Raw genomic sequence first — 12,390 nt, forward strand, 5'->3', positions numbered from 1 at the left:
TGCCATTAAGTTACTCCTCTTCCTCTGGTGAAATAATTCCAGTTTTGTTACCTCTTTTCTCATGCTGACAGGGATGGGGATTGTGTGCATGTGTGTGTAAACTTTTTATAAAGCAGGATTTCAAATACGTAGAAAATGGAAGAACTGTCCAGTGAACTCCCATGTACCCAGCACCCAGACTCATGGCCTATCTGGTTTAAAGTCTTCCCTACACACTTCCCACCACCCCACCTTCCTCCCACCCAAAGGATTATCATGAAGCAAATGCAGAAATCTTCTCATTTCATCCAGAGAAATTGGTGTTTGACTTGTGAAAAGACAATTAATATCCAAGCACTTGCCTTTAAAATTCCTCTTCCTTTTCTCTCTCAGCTTTAGACTGTAGGTAAAGGGCAAAATAAAGTACCCATAACTCAGGTGTAGGGACACCATTTGGAGAAGAGAGAACACTTTCTGTAGTTCCTGGAGCAGAGACATCTGACTTTCCTGGCAGAAATGTGGGGCAAATTCTCTGAACCTGTTTTTCTAGACTGCAGGGGCCAGGAGGAAAAGTGTGCAGACAGGGCTTTCCTTGAAGTTCCTCCAGTGAACTTTGACCTTCACTTCATTGTGTGAATTGTTTTTCTGCAGGATGTAAGACACACACACCAACACCCACCCACATGAGCGAGCATGCACACACACACACACACACACACACACACACTCTGACCCTAAAACAAATTTTAGAATCAAAAAAATTAAAAAAAAAAAAAAAAGGGAACTTCAAGGTCATTTAGCCCAAGATTGTCATTTTACATTTGTGAAAAAGGAGGCCATGTTGGTTCAGCATTTAATAATAATCTGTAAAGTATTTTCAGTATTATTTTGAGCATTTGTCCTGAATTATATTATCTCTCAAAAACTCTATCCAGCACTGGGCAAATAGTTACTGCTTAATATTAATAGCGTGTGTGAGAGAGACTTTCTTTATAAACTGGAAATTTCAAATCTAGGTCTTTGCAAGTTTTTAATTCAATGGTATACCTTAAAAGAAAGTGCCTAATATGGAGGTAGGTTAGAATTTTAAATACTGTGTTATTACAATATATGTTTTAATTGAAAATGCAATTTATTGGCAGCATGAGAGAATTTCTAAATCATCCATAATTCTGTTGCACAACTACTAAAACTACAGTCATGAGCCATAAAATGACTTTTTGGTCATTGATGGACTGCATATACAACGGTGGTCCCATTAGATTATAATAAAACTGAAAAATTTCTCTCACCTAATGAAGTCATATCCATCATAGTGTAGTAGCACCTGCGTGTGCGGTGGTGCTGGTGTAAACAAACCTAGTACACTGCCAGTCATTTAAAAGTATAGCACATATAATTATGTACAGTACATAGTACTTGACAATGAAAATAAATGACCATGTTACTGTTTTATGTATTTACTGTACTTCTATTTTTTTTTTTTTTTTGGCTAGTCAAGTGAAGCAGTGGGAGTGGAGAAGGAACAAAGGAATCTGTAACTGGTTGTGATCAGTTAGTTGTAAATACCACTGCACTTGGACCAGCTTATTTACTGTAATTTTTATTGTTATTTTAGAGTGTACTCCTTCTACTTATTAAAAAAAAGTTAACTGTAAAATAGCCCAGGCAGGTCCTTTGAGAGATATTCCAGAAGAAGGCATTGCTATCATAGGAGATGACAACTCCATGCATATTATTGCCCCTGAAGACCTTCCAGTGGGACAAGATGTGGATGTGGAAGGCGGTGATATTGATCGTCCTGACCCTGTGTGGGCCTAGGATAATCTGTGTGTTTGTGTCTCAGTTTTTAATAAAAAAGCTTAAAAAGTAAAAATAAATTAAAAATTTAAAAATAGGAAAAAGCTTATGGAATAAGTTTATAAAGAAAGAAAATATTTTTGTGTAGCTGTGCATGTGTTTGTGTTTTAAGCTAAGTGTTATTACAAGAGTCAAAAAGTCAAAAAAATTAATATTTTATAAAGTAAAAAAGATACAGTAAACTAAGTTTAATTTATTATTGAAGAAAGAAAGCTGTTTTTTAAAATAAATGTAGTGTAGCCTAGGTGTGCAGTGTTTATAAAGTCCACAGCAATGTTTGGTCATGCGCAAGGCCTTCGCTCACCGCTCACTCACTGACTCACCCACAGCAACTTCCAGTCCTGCAAGCTGCATTCATGGTAAGTGCCCTCTACAGGTGTTACTGTTTTTTATCTTTTCTACAGCACTTTTACTGTACCTTTTCTATGTTTAGATGTGTTTAGATACACAAGTACTTACCCTTGTGTTACAACTGCCTACAGTATTCAGTACAGTGACATACTGTACAGGTTTGTAGCCTAGGAGCAATAGACTATACCAGATAGCCTAGGTGTGTAGTAGGCTATCCCATCTAGATTTGTATAGCTCTGTGATGTTTGTACAATGACGAAATTGCCTAACGATGTATTACTCAAGATGAATTCCTGCTTTTAAGCAACACATGACTACTTGTATTTTCCTTCTCCACAAAATTTATCCATTACAGTATACATATAATTTTAATTTTGCTATTTTCACTTACCATTTTACTGAAAAATATTTTGCATTTTGGTAGTCTTTATAATTCCAATTTTAAATGACTGCATGATTTTATCTTTTAGATAAGCATGAGTTTGAGTCTCAGCTTTGTTACAATCTGGTTATATGAGCCTGGGAAATCTTTCTTTCCTTTTTTGAATAATTTTGAGTTATAGTTGACATAGAATTAACTGCACATATTTAAATTCTATATTTTGATAAGTTTGACATAAGTTTACACTGGGGAAACCATCGCCACAATGAACATATCCATCCTCCAAGTGTTTCCTCATGGCCTTCTGTGGTCCCTCCCCCACCCCTCATTACTGAGATTTATTCATGTCATTGCTATGAAAATGACAGAACATTTGAACCAGGTTACATAAAAAGACAAAAACTGAAAACTTTAGAAGGAAGCAGCTCATCCTCCCGTATGACTCTTGTCTTGGCCCCAGAGCAGTTCCTAGGGACAGGGAACTTGCTGGCAATCTGTGGCAGGCTGAGGTGCCCTGGGGGTGTCCTCAGGCTGAGGAGGGTGCCAGCCATGCCCCAGGTACTGTGATGGCCTTTTCTTCACATACTTCCTTTCATTCAGACTCCACAGCCAATGCCTCACTTTCAAATATCTTTGCTCTTTTTGCTCCCATCTTTGTGGATTTGTACCAGCTTTTTTCTCTAAAATAGTCCTTACTTTTAAACTCCTTTAAGTCTGATGTTTCCATTCCTCTCATTCTTTGCACACTATCTCAGACCTTTTAGCTCTAAAGGTCATGATTCATACCAAAAATTGCAAAGTACAATGGTAATAATTAATAGAGCAAGCAAGGTGCACAGGACAACCCGTCCATGCTATAAGCAGGTGTGTCTCCCCACCCTAGGATTTCCTGTCACCTGTAAATTTGTGTCTCTAGCCTGACAGATTCCCGTTGTGCCTTTTGACATTATCTTTGTTTCTGAAGGCCTCCTAGAAGGCAGCGGCTGGGGCTGGTTTATATCAAAGATAAGCCCCTGAAGAAGGGTCACCTGCCTTATAAACATGATTTCAAACACATTGGGCAATTAGAGGGCTCCCAGATGCAGTCCCTGAGGCCTGACACTAAGGGGCAGCACACACCAAAGGAAACATTTAGTTCTGCCAAAACCCAGCCAAGAGCACAAGATGTAGAGGCCAAATTTTCATCACTTGAATCAAATTACAGCATTACAATTTTCAATATATATTCTAATAAGAGTTTTATCCGCCAGTTGAATTCTCCAAGTAAATTATTTTGTGGTTGAATATGATTTAAATATAATACTGCTGAGACCCACATACTCTGTAAGATGTACCAATTTTATTGCATCTAAAACATCAGTGCATTTAACTTCAGCAACTTAACCTGATAATATTTAATTTCATATTCAAATTTTTTGTGTTCATTGAAATGGCTATTGTCTGTATGTATGTTATCCCTCTCCCCCCACCTTTATTCCATATAAAAAGCACTTTTTTATGTGAAATAAAGGCAATCAAATAATAATTTGGACAGTTAAACTAAACAAGGCTCAACTCTTGGGAGATCTTACAGTTTCCCTCCCTGATTGATTTCTTCATTAATCCATCCATCCACAAAGATTTCTGAGCACTTCTATATGCTGTGGAATACAAAGATGAACCAGATATCAATCCTGACATCAAGGAACTCATTCAAAGTTCAGAGACTGGGAGGTATAAGGCAGACCAAAAAAAAAAAGTGATTTCAGGAATGTATGATAAATGCAAAGATAAAAAAGACAAGGAGTTGCAGCAGGGGTAAGAGAGGACAGAGGTGGGCACCTATCAGACGTGGGGGACGTGGGATAGGTAGCTGGGAAGAGTGCAGGAAAACTTCCAAGAGGAGACGGTATTTGAACTTAGTCTTAGAGCAGCAGGTAGAAGTAGCACTCCAGGCGGCAGGCCCAGAGGGTGCAAAGGCCTGGACGGATGACAGAGCCCAACATTGTGGTCAGTTTGCTGGCAGGGCCCGATGTTTGAATGCCCAGGGATGTGGTTGTTGATTTGTGTTTTAGATCAACTACTCTGACAGCAGAATGGAGATCAGAATGGAGGTGCATAGAAAGAAAGTAGGGAGAGCAGTGAGAGAGCAGTAAGGAAGCTACTGCAGTGACAGACACCAGAAGTTATGAGGCCCTGAATATGGTGAAGAATGGAGAGAAGCGGATGTGTTCAGTCGGTGTTTAAAATGGTGACAGAAGCCTGGGTGACTGGTGGAGCTGGATGACTGAGACAGTCTGTACAGGAGGAGGAACAGGTGAGGGTGGGAAGAGGGGACAAGTTCTGCTTTGGTCCTATGAGGCAAAGTGGCACACAAAAGAAGCCATGTTTGTTCATTTCTACTTGAACCTCTGACTCTGTGACAATGTGCGCAGAAAGCTCTGAAGACAAAACAGGATCAAGCATATGGCCCCATATCTCTTGCCTGAGCCACTGCATTCCTTAATAGGTAAATACTCCTAGTCCCTGCCTTCTCCTGCAGGTAAGATAACCTCGGACGGGGTCAGCGATTACGCTTCTGTAATCTATCACCAGATGTACTCTTACACCCAGACTTTGGCGTGATTCTGCTTTAACGCAACTTCTGAGCAAGTCTGATGATTTTGCCACACGCTGACCCCCCCTGCTGTATGTAAGCAGGGGGCTGAAATCCTGTGCCGAGGTGCTTTGACAGAACCTCTCTGAAGGACCCCTCCCAGGCTGTGGCCTTGGTCTATAGTCCTCAGTGAGACTTCTAAATAAAACTAGCTCTAATTCTTGTAAAGCTTGTCTTTAGTTAACAGTCCTAATTGGGTTTGAAGAGCTTGTGGGACACGCAAGTAGGAACGGGGTCCAGGAGGCAGTCGGATAGCTGGAAAGCTCAACAGAGAGAGCTGGGTCAAAAAACTTGATCTGGGGAGTGATTGAAATTAAAGGAGTAGCTGAGACCACCAGGGGAACAATATTTAAAAGTTGGAGAGGAGAAAGTGCATTAAAAAATGAGGAAGAGACTCAGAAAAGTGTGGTCACAGAGCCATAGGGGTGTTCTTGGAGAGGAAGACCCAACATAAAAAGCCATCAGTGTTCCTGCATTCTATGTACTTAGCATAACCCTGATAAACTCAGCATTGGGATTTGCTCCAAGGGCAAGAGTCTTCGGTCATGTTGTCATAGGGCCTGGAATAACATAAGAACCTGATAAATATCTCTTCACTGTATGTAGGTACATTCTCCCAGTGGAATAATATGCAACTTTAATGAAGAAATGGACAGATCTGTAAGGGCTGATATATAGAAAGATTTTTAAGATATATTAAGTGATATATATTAAATGAATAATAAAACACTAATTTAAATATATGTTTGCTAATTGGGCATTGGGTGTACCAATGAGAGCATGGCTGGGGACCTTGCAGGGAGGTTGCTGTGGGGTGTGGAGGCGGGGAAGGTCACACCCAGCCCGTGCCCCTCCCCCGACTGGCTTGTTGGAAGAAATAAAGAGGAGACACTGGCTTGCTTTCTGTATAATTCAGTTTCAGTCCTGAGAGGACAGGCAGTACATTTAAAACCATGGTGGCCAATTTCTGACTTTGGTTTTTCCAGGGGCTGTTTTTCTTTATTAAGTCTGTCTCACTTGGAAATCCCGTTGTGGGTTCCTGCATACACAGCTGCTCTGAGATTTATTCTATTTCAATTTTTTGACTAGGTAATACATTCCTATTACTGAAAAAGTTAAAATCAGTGAAAAAGATATAAATTGAGGTCTTATTCCCAACCACTCTGTTCTACCCTTTTCCCCTCGTTCCCCTTACAGCTACCAATTTATTACTTTCTTATGTTTCCTTTCTGTGATTCCTTAGGCAAAGGCAAACATGCACATATATGCTTGCTTGTATAAGATGTATACTCTTATTTTTATTTCTTTTTCCTAGTTTGGATCACCACTTTGTACCTTTCTAAATCAGCACATGGAGAGCTTCTTCCTTTTTTTTTTTTTTTTTTTTTTACAGCTGTACAACTGTCCTTTGGGTTAGTTTATTCTGCTCTGAGTTCGTTCCCTTGACCTTGCTGGGGAGTCTCTGGGCCTGAATCAGGGTTTCTTCTTTGCTCCGCTATTTTTAGTGTTCTTCTAGGTCATCGACTTCCTAGCAACCAACTGCATTTCAGTTAATGAGAGGTAACTGAAGACTTCCTCTCTCCCTCTCCCTGCCTTCTCCTCTGCTGCACACCATGGCCCCAGTCTTCCTGGCTGCCCCTTGGGGCAGCTCACACCTGTTCATTCTGGTGATTAAAAACAGAGCTGAGGCACCTCCATTTGAGTCTCTTGTCACCGGTAACTTTCATCTTCCTGGGAACAAGTGTGCTGGGGTGGAACCCCAGGCAAAAATACTTAGAGTTTAATTGTAAACAACTGTTGACAGAGGTGTGTATTGGCTGAACAGGTACGAAGTTAGGTATTTTCTTCCTCTTTTATTTATTTTTTAGTTCTGTGTTTTAATATGACACTGTACTTGACTGTCTTATGAACGCACTGAAACTGCTGCTTCTTATAGGGGAGTGGGGACAGGAAGGAGAAAAAGCTCATCTGCAAAGCTCTCATTTGCAGCTTGCCCTAGAATGGGCAGAACAGTCTCTTTAAAGAAGGCTGATTATGGCTTAACAACCACCACTTGCGTAGCGAGCCGACTGGGGGATTGTAATATTCTGCTTTAATGAAAACGTTGATGTTTCTCCTTCTGTTTATGTTGAGTAAGCGTCTTCTCCTAGGGTTTGGTGGGCTGCTTCTGGAGCGGTCAGTTCTGCTGCCAACATGCCCACCCAGCTGGAGATGGCCATGGACACCATGATTAGAATCTTCCACCGCTACTCTTGCAAGGAAGGGGACAGATTCAAGCTCAACAAGGGGGAACTGAAAATGCTCCTACAGCGAGAGCTCACGGAATTCCTCTCGGTGAGTCACAGTTTTTCTGCCTCATTCAGTCGAGGGTGGATGAGGTACGGCTTCAGGGACAGCCTTTATGTCCATACTGTCCTAGGATTCTGTCACCAGCACAGTATAATTTGTATACAGATTCAAAATGCAGGGGACGCAAACACCTTTGTTTTCTATTTACGTAGGCAGATGCCCTTTTCCATGTTTCCTGGGGTTAGGGTTTCCAAGGGTTGAAAATTATATTTGACACTTTCACCAATTATTCCACATTCTGGTGCAGCAATCAACGATAGAGCTCGTTATCCCCAGAGCTATAGTTCTAACTAGCTCTAGCTAGTTATACCTGGAGCTGCGTCCTGCTGTCTGTGGATTAATATCATATATTGGGTCAGAGATGAGGCCTGGGGCATTTCATGCTGTGGTGACAAATTTTCTAGTGAGTAACAAACGCTTGGCTTTGTCAGGCAAGCACAAGCCGATTGGAATTGATGGAATGCATGTGTTTGGCCAGGGACCGGTGGGGTAGCCAACAGATTCACGTCTCAAAATAGCCAGAAGTTGAAGAAATCTGTATGTGAAGCCTTGCAGTGAAGGATTTGGGGCCCCCTCTGAGGAAAACACTTCTCTCTGATGTTTATGGAGTTGCTTTAAATTGATTTTTAGCACAATGTACTGCCCCTGTGTACTATTCTGTCCAAACCCCGTATTAAGACTACAGGTTGCAATTACAACCCTCTTTTCTCCCCACCCTCTGTGGGAAAAGCTTAAAGCAATTTTTTTAAACATAGTCATTCTTAACAATAATGTTTTAGTGATTTTAGGAGTTTCCAGAAATGTATTTTTTTCCCTCTCAAATTCAGTTTGGCTCCTGTATTGTAGAACATTGAGAATAAAAAGCTCAATGGGTCAGACTTGGCACCTTCATTTATTCAAGTGAAATTTGTAATTGTTTTGATCAAGTTGATTTTGATCAGTCAAGTTTCCGACCATTTAATGGTTGGCAGCAAATGAGAGGACAGTGGGGAATTCTTGCAGGAAGTGAATTGCGTTTGGAAACGTTTCTCATCAAGCACTAACCGTGGTAGGAGAGGTGGGAGTTTCACGGGCCCACCCTCGGGAAGCCTGATCTTTCTGGGCTCCCTGCTTTGCTTTCCACCCATAAAATACAGCCATCCTTACAAAGTCTACCCTTTATGTGGGTGCCAGGCACCCAATGTGTGTCAGGCATTGGGCTAAGTAGGGCTGCCAGATAAACTATTCTGTGTCCCATGCAATACTTGAGACATACTAAAAAGTTATTTGTTGTATAGTAATATTCAGATTTAGCTGGGTGTCCTGTATTTTTATTTGCTAAATCTAGCAACCTTGGTGTTAAGCACTCTCAAAAGTGTGTTGATGTATCACCCTAAAATGTATGGGTAAATATTATCCTCCTCATTTTATAAATTAAACAATGTAAAAATGTTAGGTGATCTGCTCTAAGTCCCATTGTTGGTAAATGGTAGAGCCACTCACTATCCCTCTTTGGCTTTAAAGCCTCATATCACCTGGTTGCCTCCCAGTGTCCTGGCCCTCCACCTGGGATGTCCTGTAAGTGCATATTCAGCAGCTGTAGCTCACTTTGATTAGCTTCTGTTTGCTTTTCTTGGTCTTTAGGTCTGAGCCAGGATTATATGGACGTTGGGCAGGGGGCTTATTTAGAATTTGTGCCTGGTTCAAATCTTCCTGCAAAGAGGCTCTTGGAAATTGTCTTTAGATGCTAAAAATGGAAATTAAGGCTTTAATGTTAAATAAAAGGAAAATGTGATTTCAATGGTCATCATGAACCTCAAAGCCTGAGAGTTAGAAATTTCCTCTTTACTTTTAGTGCCAAAAGGATCCCCAGTTGGTTGATAAGATAATGCAGGACCTGGACGCCAATAAGGACAACGAAGTGGATTTTAATGAATTCGTGGTCATGGTGGCGGCTCTGACAGTGGCTTGTAATGATTACTTTGTAGAACAATTGAAGAAGAAAGGAAAGTAAAGATAAGTAGTAAAGTCAGAAATATATCCAAAGTTATTTACTTAGTTTTCATCTGTACCCTTCAGATCTATAGACACAGTAAAGTCATTTACAGATATAATATATAGTACATATAATGAATTGCTAGTATTACTAAATTATGTGTACCTTAATATATTGACTTTATATAATTATTCCAAATCTTATATTCCCTACCTGAAATTTGCCTATATTATTAAAGATGTTATATGCATTTTTTTGGTCTGTTAAAAAGAGAACATGACAAAAATTTAGCTACTTTCAAATGAGACTAGAACTTAGCAAATTTCTAAGACATCCTTAAATTGTCTTTGAACTTCTTACTCTATTAATTAACTGGCTCTCCCCATACGCTTATGCCTTTACTTCAAATGCAAGAAGCTGTGAGGGTCTGTCAGCAGAAGGCTGATAAATAGAAGTGCTGGCTTTTTGAGTGATTTAGGAATCAGGTAGATTCAGGGCTAGGTGCTCAAGCCAAGAGAGCCGAAGCCAGCAACCCTTGGGGTTTGGTGTATAAATGCCCTCCCTTGCCCCTTGGGTTGGATAATTCTGAGGCAAGTGTTTTCCACAATTTCCCAGTGCTCCCCGCTGGGGTTCAGCCTCGGTGGGCCCTGGGGAGGCAGCTTCCCTTCCCTGTCTCGCTGCACTACCCCCGCCCTGTGTTTCTGCACCTCTCAAATAAACGACTTGCACGTGAATCCTCGTCTCAGGGTCTGTTTCTGGGGGGACCCAAACTATGACAGATCCTTTGGAGAATGTTAAGAAAGGGAATGTTATGACTATAGTTATACTTTTAAATGATTCCCTAGCTACTCTGTAAAGAAAGGACTGTGGAGAGGCCAGTCGTGCAGGACAGAGACCAGTTTGGAGGCTGTCGCCGTGGTTTGGGTAAGAGATGATTGTGTCTCAGACCAGGATTTCAGCAGTGGAGATGACGAGAAGCACTTGAATTTATTACGTATTTTGGAGGTGAGGCTGCTAGGACTTACGGATGAATTCATAGCAAAGTGTGAGGAAAAGAGAACAGTCCACAACGACAGAGCAGCCACTGCTGTTTGTCTATCTGATATCCCTTCTACTTTTCTCCCATACATAAGTACCGTGATTTGCGCAGGTTGACAAGGTGCCTCAGCTAAAAAGCTATACTTTCCAGCCTCTCTTACAGCCGGGGTGGGGCTTGTAACACAGTTCTGGGCAATGAGAGATAAGCACAAGTCTATTAGGAATTTCTGGGAATGTTTCAATGTTTTCGTAGAGGCCCTATGCCTTCCACCTTGTTATCTCCTTCCTTTTCTTTCCACTGGAATGTGCATGTGAGGCCAGAGGTGGGGCTACCATCTTGCAATCGTGAGGATAGTTGGAAAAAAAAAATAGAAGGAACCAGGGACATTGTTGTCACTGAGGAGCCACTGCACAGCCCTGGTTACCTACTTCTGGTCCTCCCAGTATGTGGGAGGAAAAAAAGGCAACTCTGAAGTTAAGTTGGATTCTGTTACATGCAGCCAAACACATCCCTAATGTTTAGATTTTTGGTCAAACAAATGATGCAATTTACTAGATGGGAAAGACAGAGGGAGGAACATTGACGTGAGGGCACTGTTTGAGATGGCCAGTGGACATCCAGGCAGAGATATCAGATGGGAAGTTGGATGTCTGATCTAGGCTAGAGCTCAGGGTAGAGGGGACTGGAGACACAGAGTCGGGAGTCACTAGCATCTACGTGGTCTTAAGCCACAGGACTAGAGGAGATGACTTAGCTAGAGAAGAAGAAAGGTCCAACAGTTAGCTGTCAGGAAAAGGAGGCGCCAGCAACGATACAACAAAGGCATGGCCAGGGAGATGGAAGGAAAACCGGAGGGTGTGGTGCTTCAGAAGTATCTGGAGAAGGAAAGACAGTGAAATGCATTGAGAGGAGGAGTAAGATGAGAACGGAGACTTCACCACTAGATTTGGCAAGGTAGATATCAGTGACACGGACAAAAGAGCCGATCGATCCCCTATCTGGCAGGGAGGGGGTGCTCAATAAATCTTTGTTTGAAGATCAAATGAAAGAACTTGCCAATTGTTGACTTTCTAACGCAAAGACCTGTCATTTTTTTCCTTAAATAGAACAATATTTTTTGTCTCCTTCAAACCAGTACTGAGCAGATAGGACAGGGAGAATTTAGAAGGCAGAGCATTCAAGAGAAGAAATGCATACTGTTGGCATTTACTTACTCTTGTCTTTCAAAAGGTTAGAAGAAAAAATAACAAGAAAAAAAACTGGACATATATTTTAGATGTGTTCAGGTTCTTTTCATGCAAGACAGGGTCTGAACATTTCTCAGGGGCCTTTAAACTTTTCATTTCAATTTGCTCCAAAGTTTACATATTCTAAAATGGGTCACCAAAATGTGAAAAGTAAATCCAAAATTTTCCTCACGTTCTGTTCTAGGAAGGACATTCTCAACACAGAGAAATAAATGGAAAAACAATGTTCATTTCATAGTGTTTCTAAAAATCAATCAAAAGTAGGGAAAAGCAATTTATGTTTCAAATTAAATTTCAAATGAATAAGAATTACGTGATGTACCAAAAGTTCTTTTCTAGTAAAGGAGAGGCTTTTTCTTTTTTTGTGTTAGGTACACACAATAATTTCGTAGGAGGCAAAATTGATTATTTCTTATGCCCAGGGGCACTGGCCTTTGCATTTTCTGGAGTTTAAATAAACTTGAAGTTTAAACAACATTCAAGGGCCATCTCTGAATGAGCACATTCTAATGTTTAACATTTTCCTACTGTGGTTATTGGCGCAGCTTGTGGGAAACAATAGCCCAACTCTGC

The 12,390-nt window shown here is 40.9% G+C and overlaps 1 protein-coding gene across 1 annotated transcript; it reads left to right on the forward strand.

The window, feature by feature from the left end:
* Nucleotides 1-7,399: 7,399 nt before the first annotated feature.
* Nucleotides 7,400-9,549, forward strand: S100Z (S100 calcium binding protein Z). The gene is made up of 2 exons (XM_069492847.1): nt 7,400-7,541; nt 9,391-9,549. Exons 1-2 carry the CDS (start codon nt 7,401-7,403, stop codon nt 9,547-9,549), a joined length of 300 nt encoding a protein of 99 aa, XP_069348948.1. The 5' UTR covers nt 7,400.
* Nucleotides 9,550-12,390: the final 2,841 nt, after the last annotated feature.

This window comes from Eulemur rufifrons, chromosome 17 (assembly GCF_041146395.1).
Source record: "Eulemur rufifrons isolate Redbay chromosome 17, OSU_ERuf_1, whole genome shotgun sequence".
Taxonomy (NCBI): domain Eukaryota; kingdom Metazoa; phylum Chordata; class Mammalia; order Primates; family Lemuridae; genus Eulemur; species Eulemur rufifrons.

Excerpts from the sequence above, each read along its gene's own strand:
- S100Z (XM_069492847.1), top strand. The coding sequence starts at position 7,401 with ATGCCCACCCAGCTGGAGATGGCCATGGACACCATGATTAGAATCTTC. Across the intron at positions 7,542-9,390 it reads AGCTCACGGAATTCCTCTCG|TGCCAAAAGGATCCCCAGTT; the intron begins GTGAGTCACAGT and ends CTTTACTTTTAG.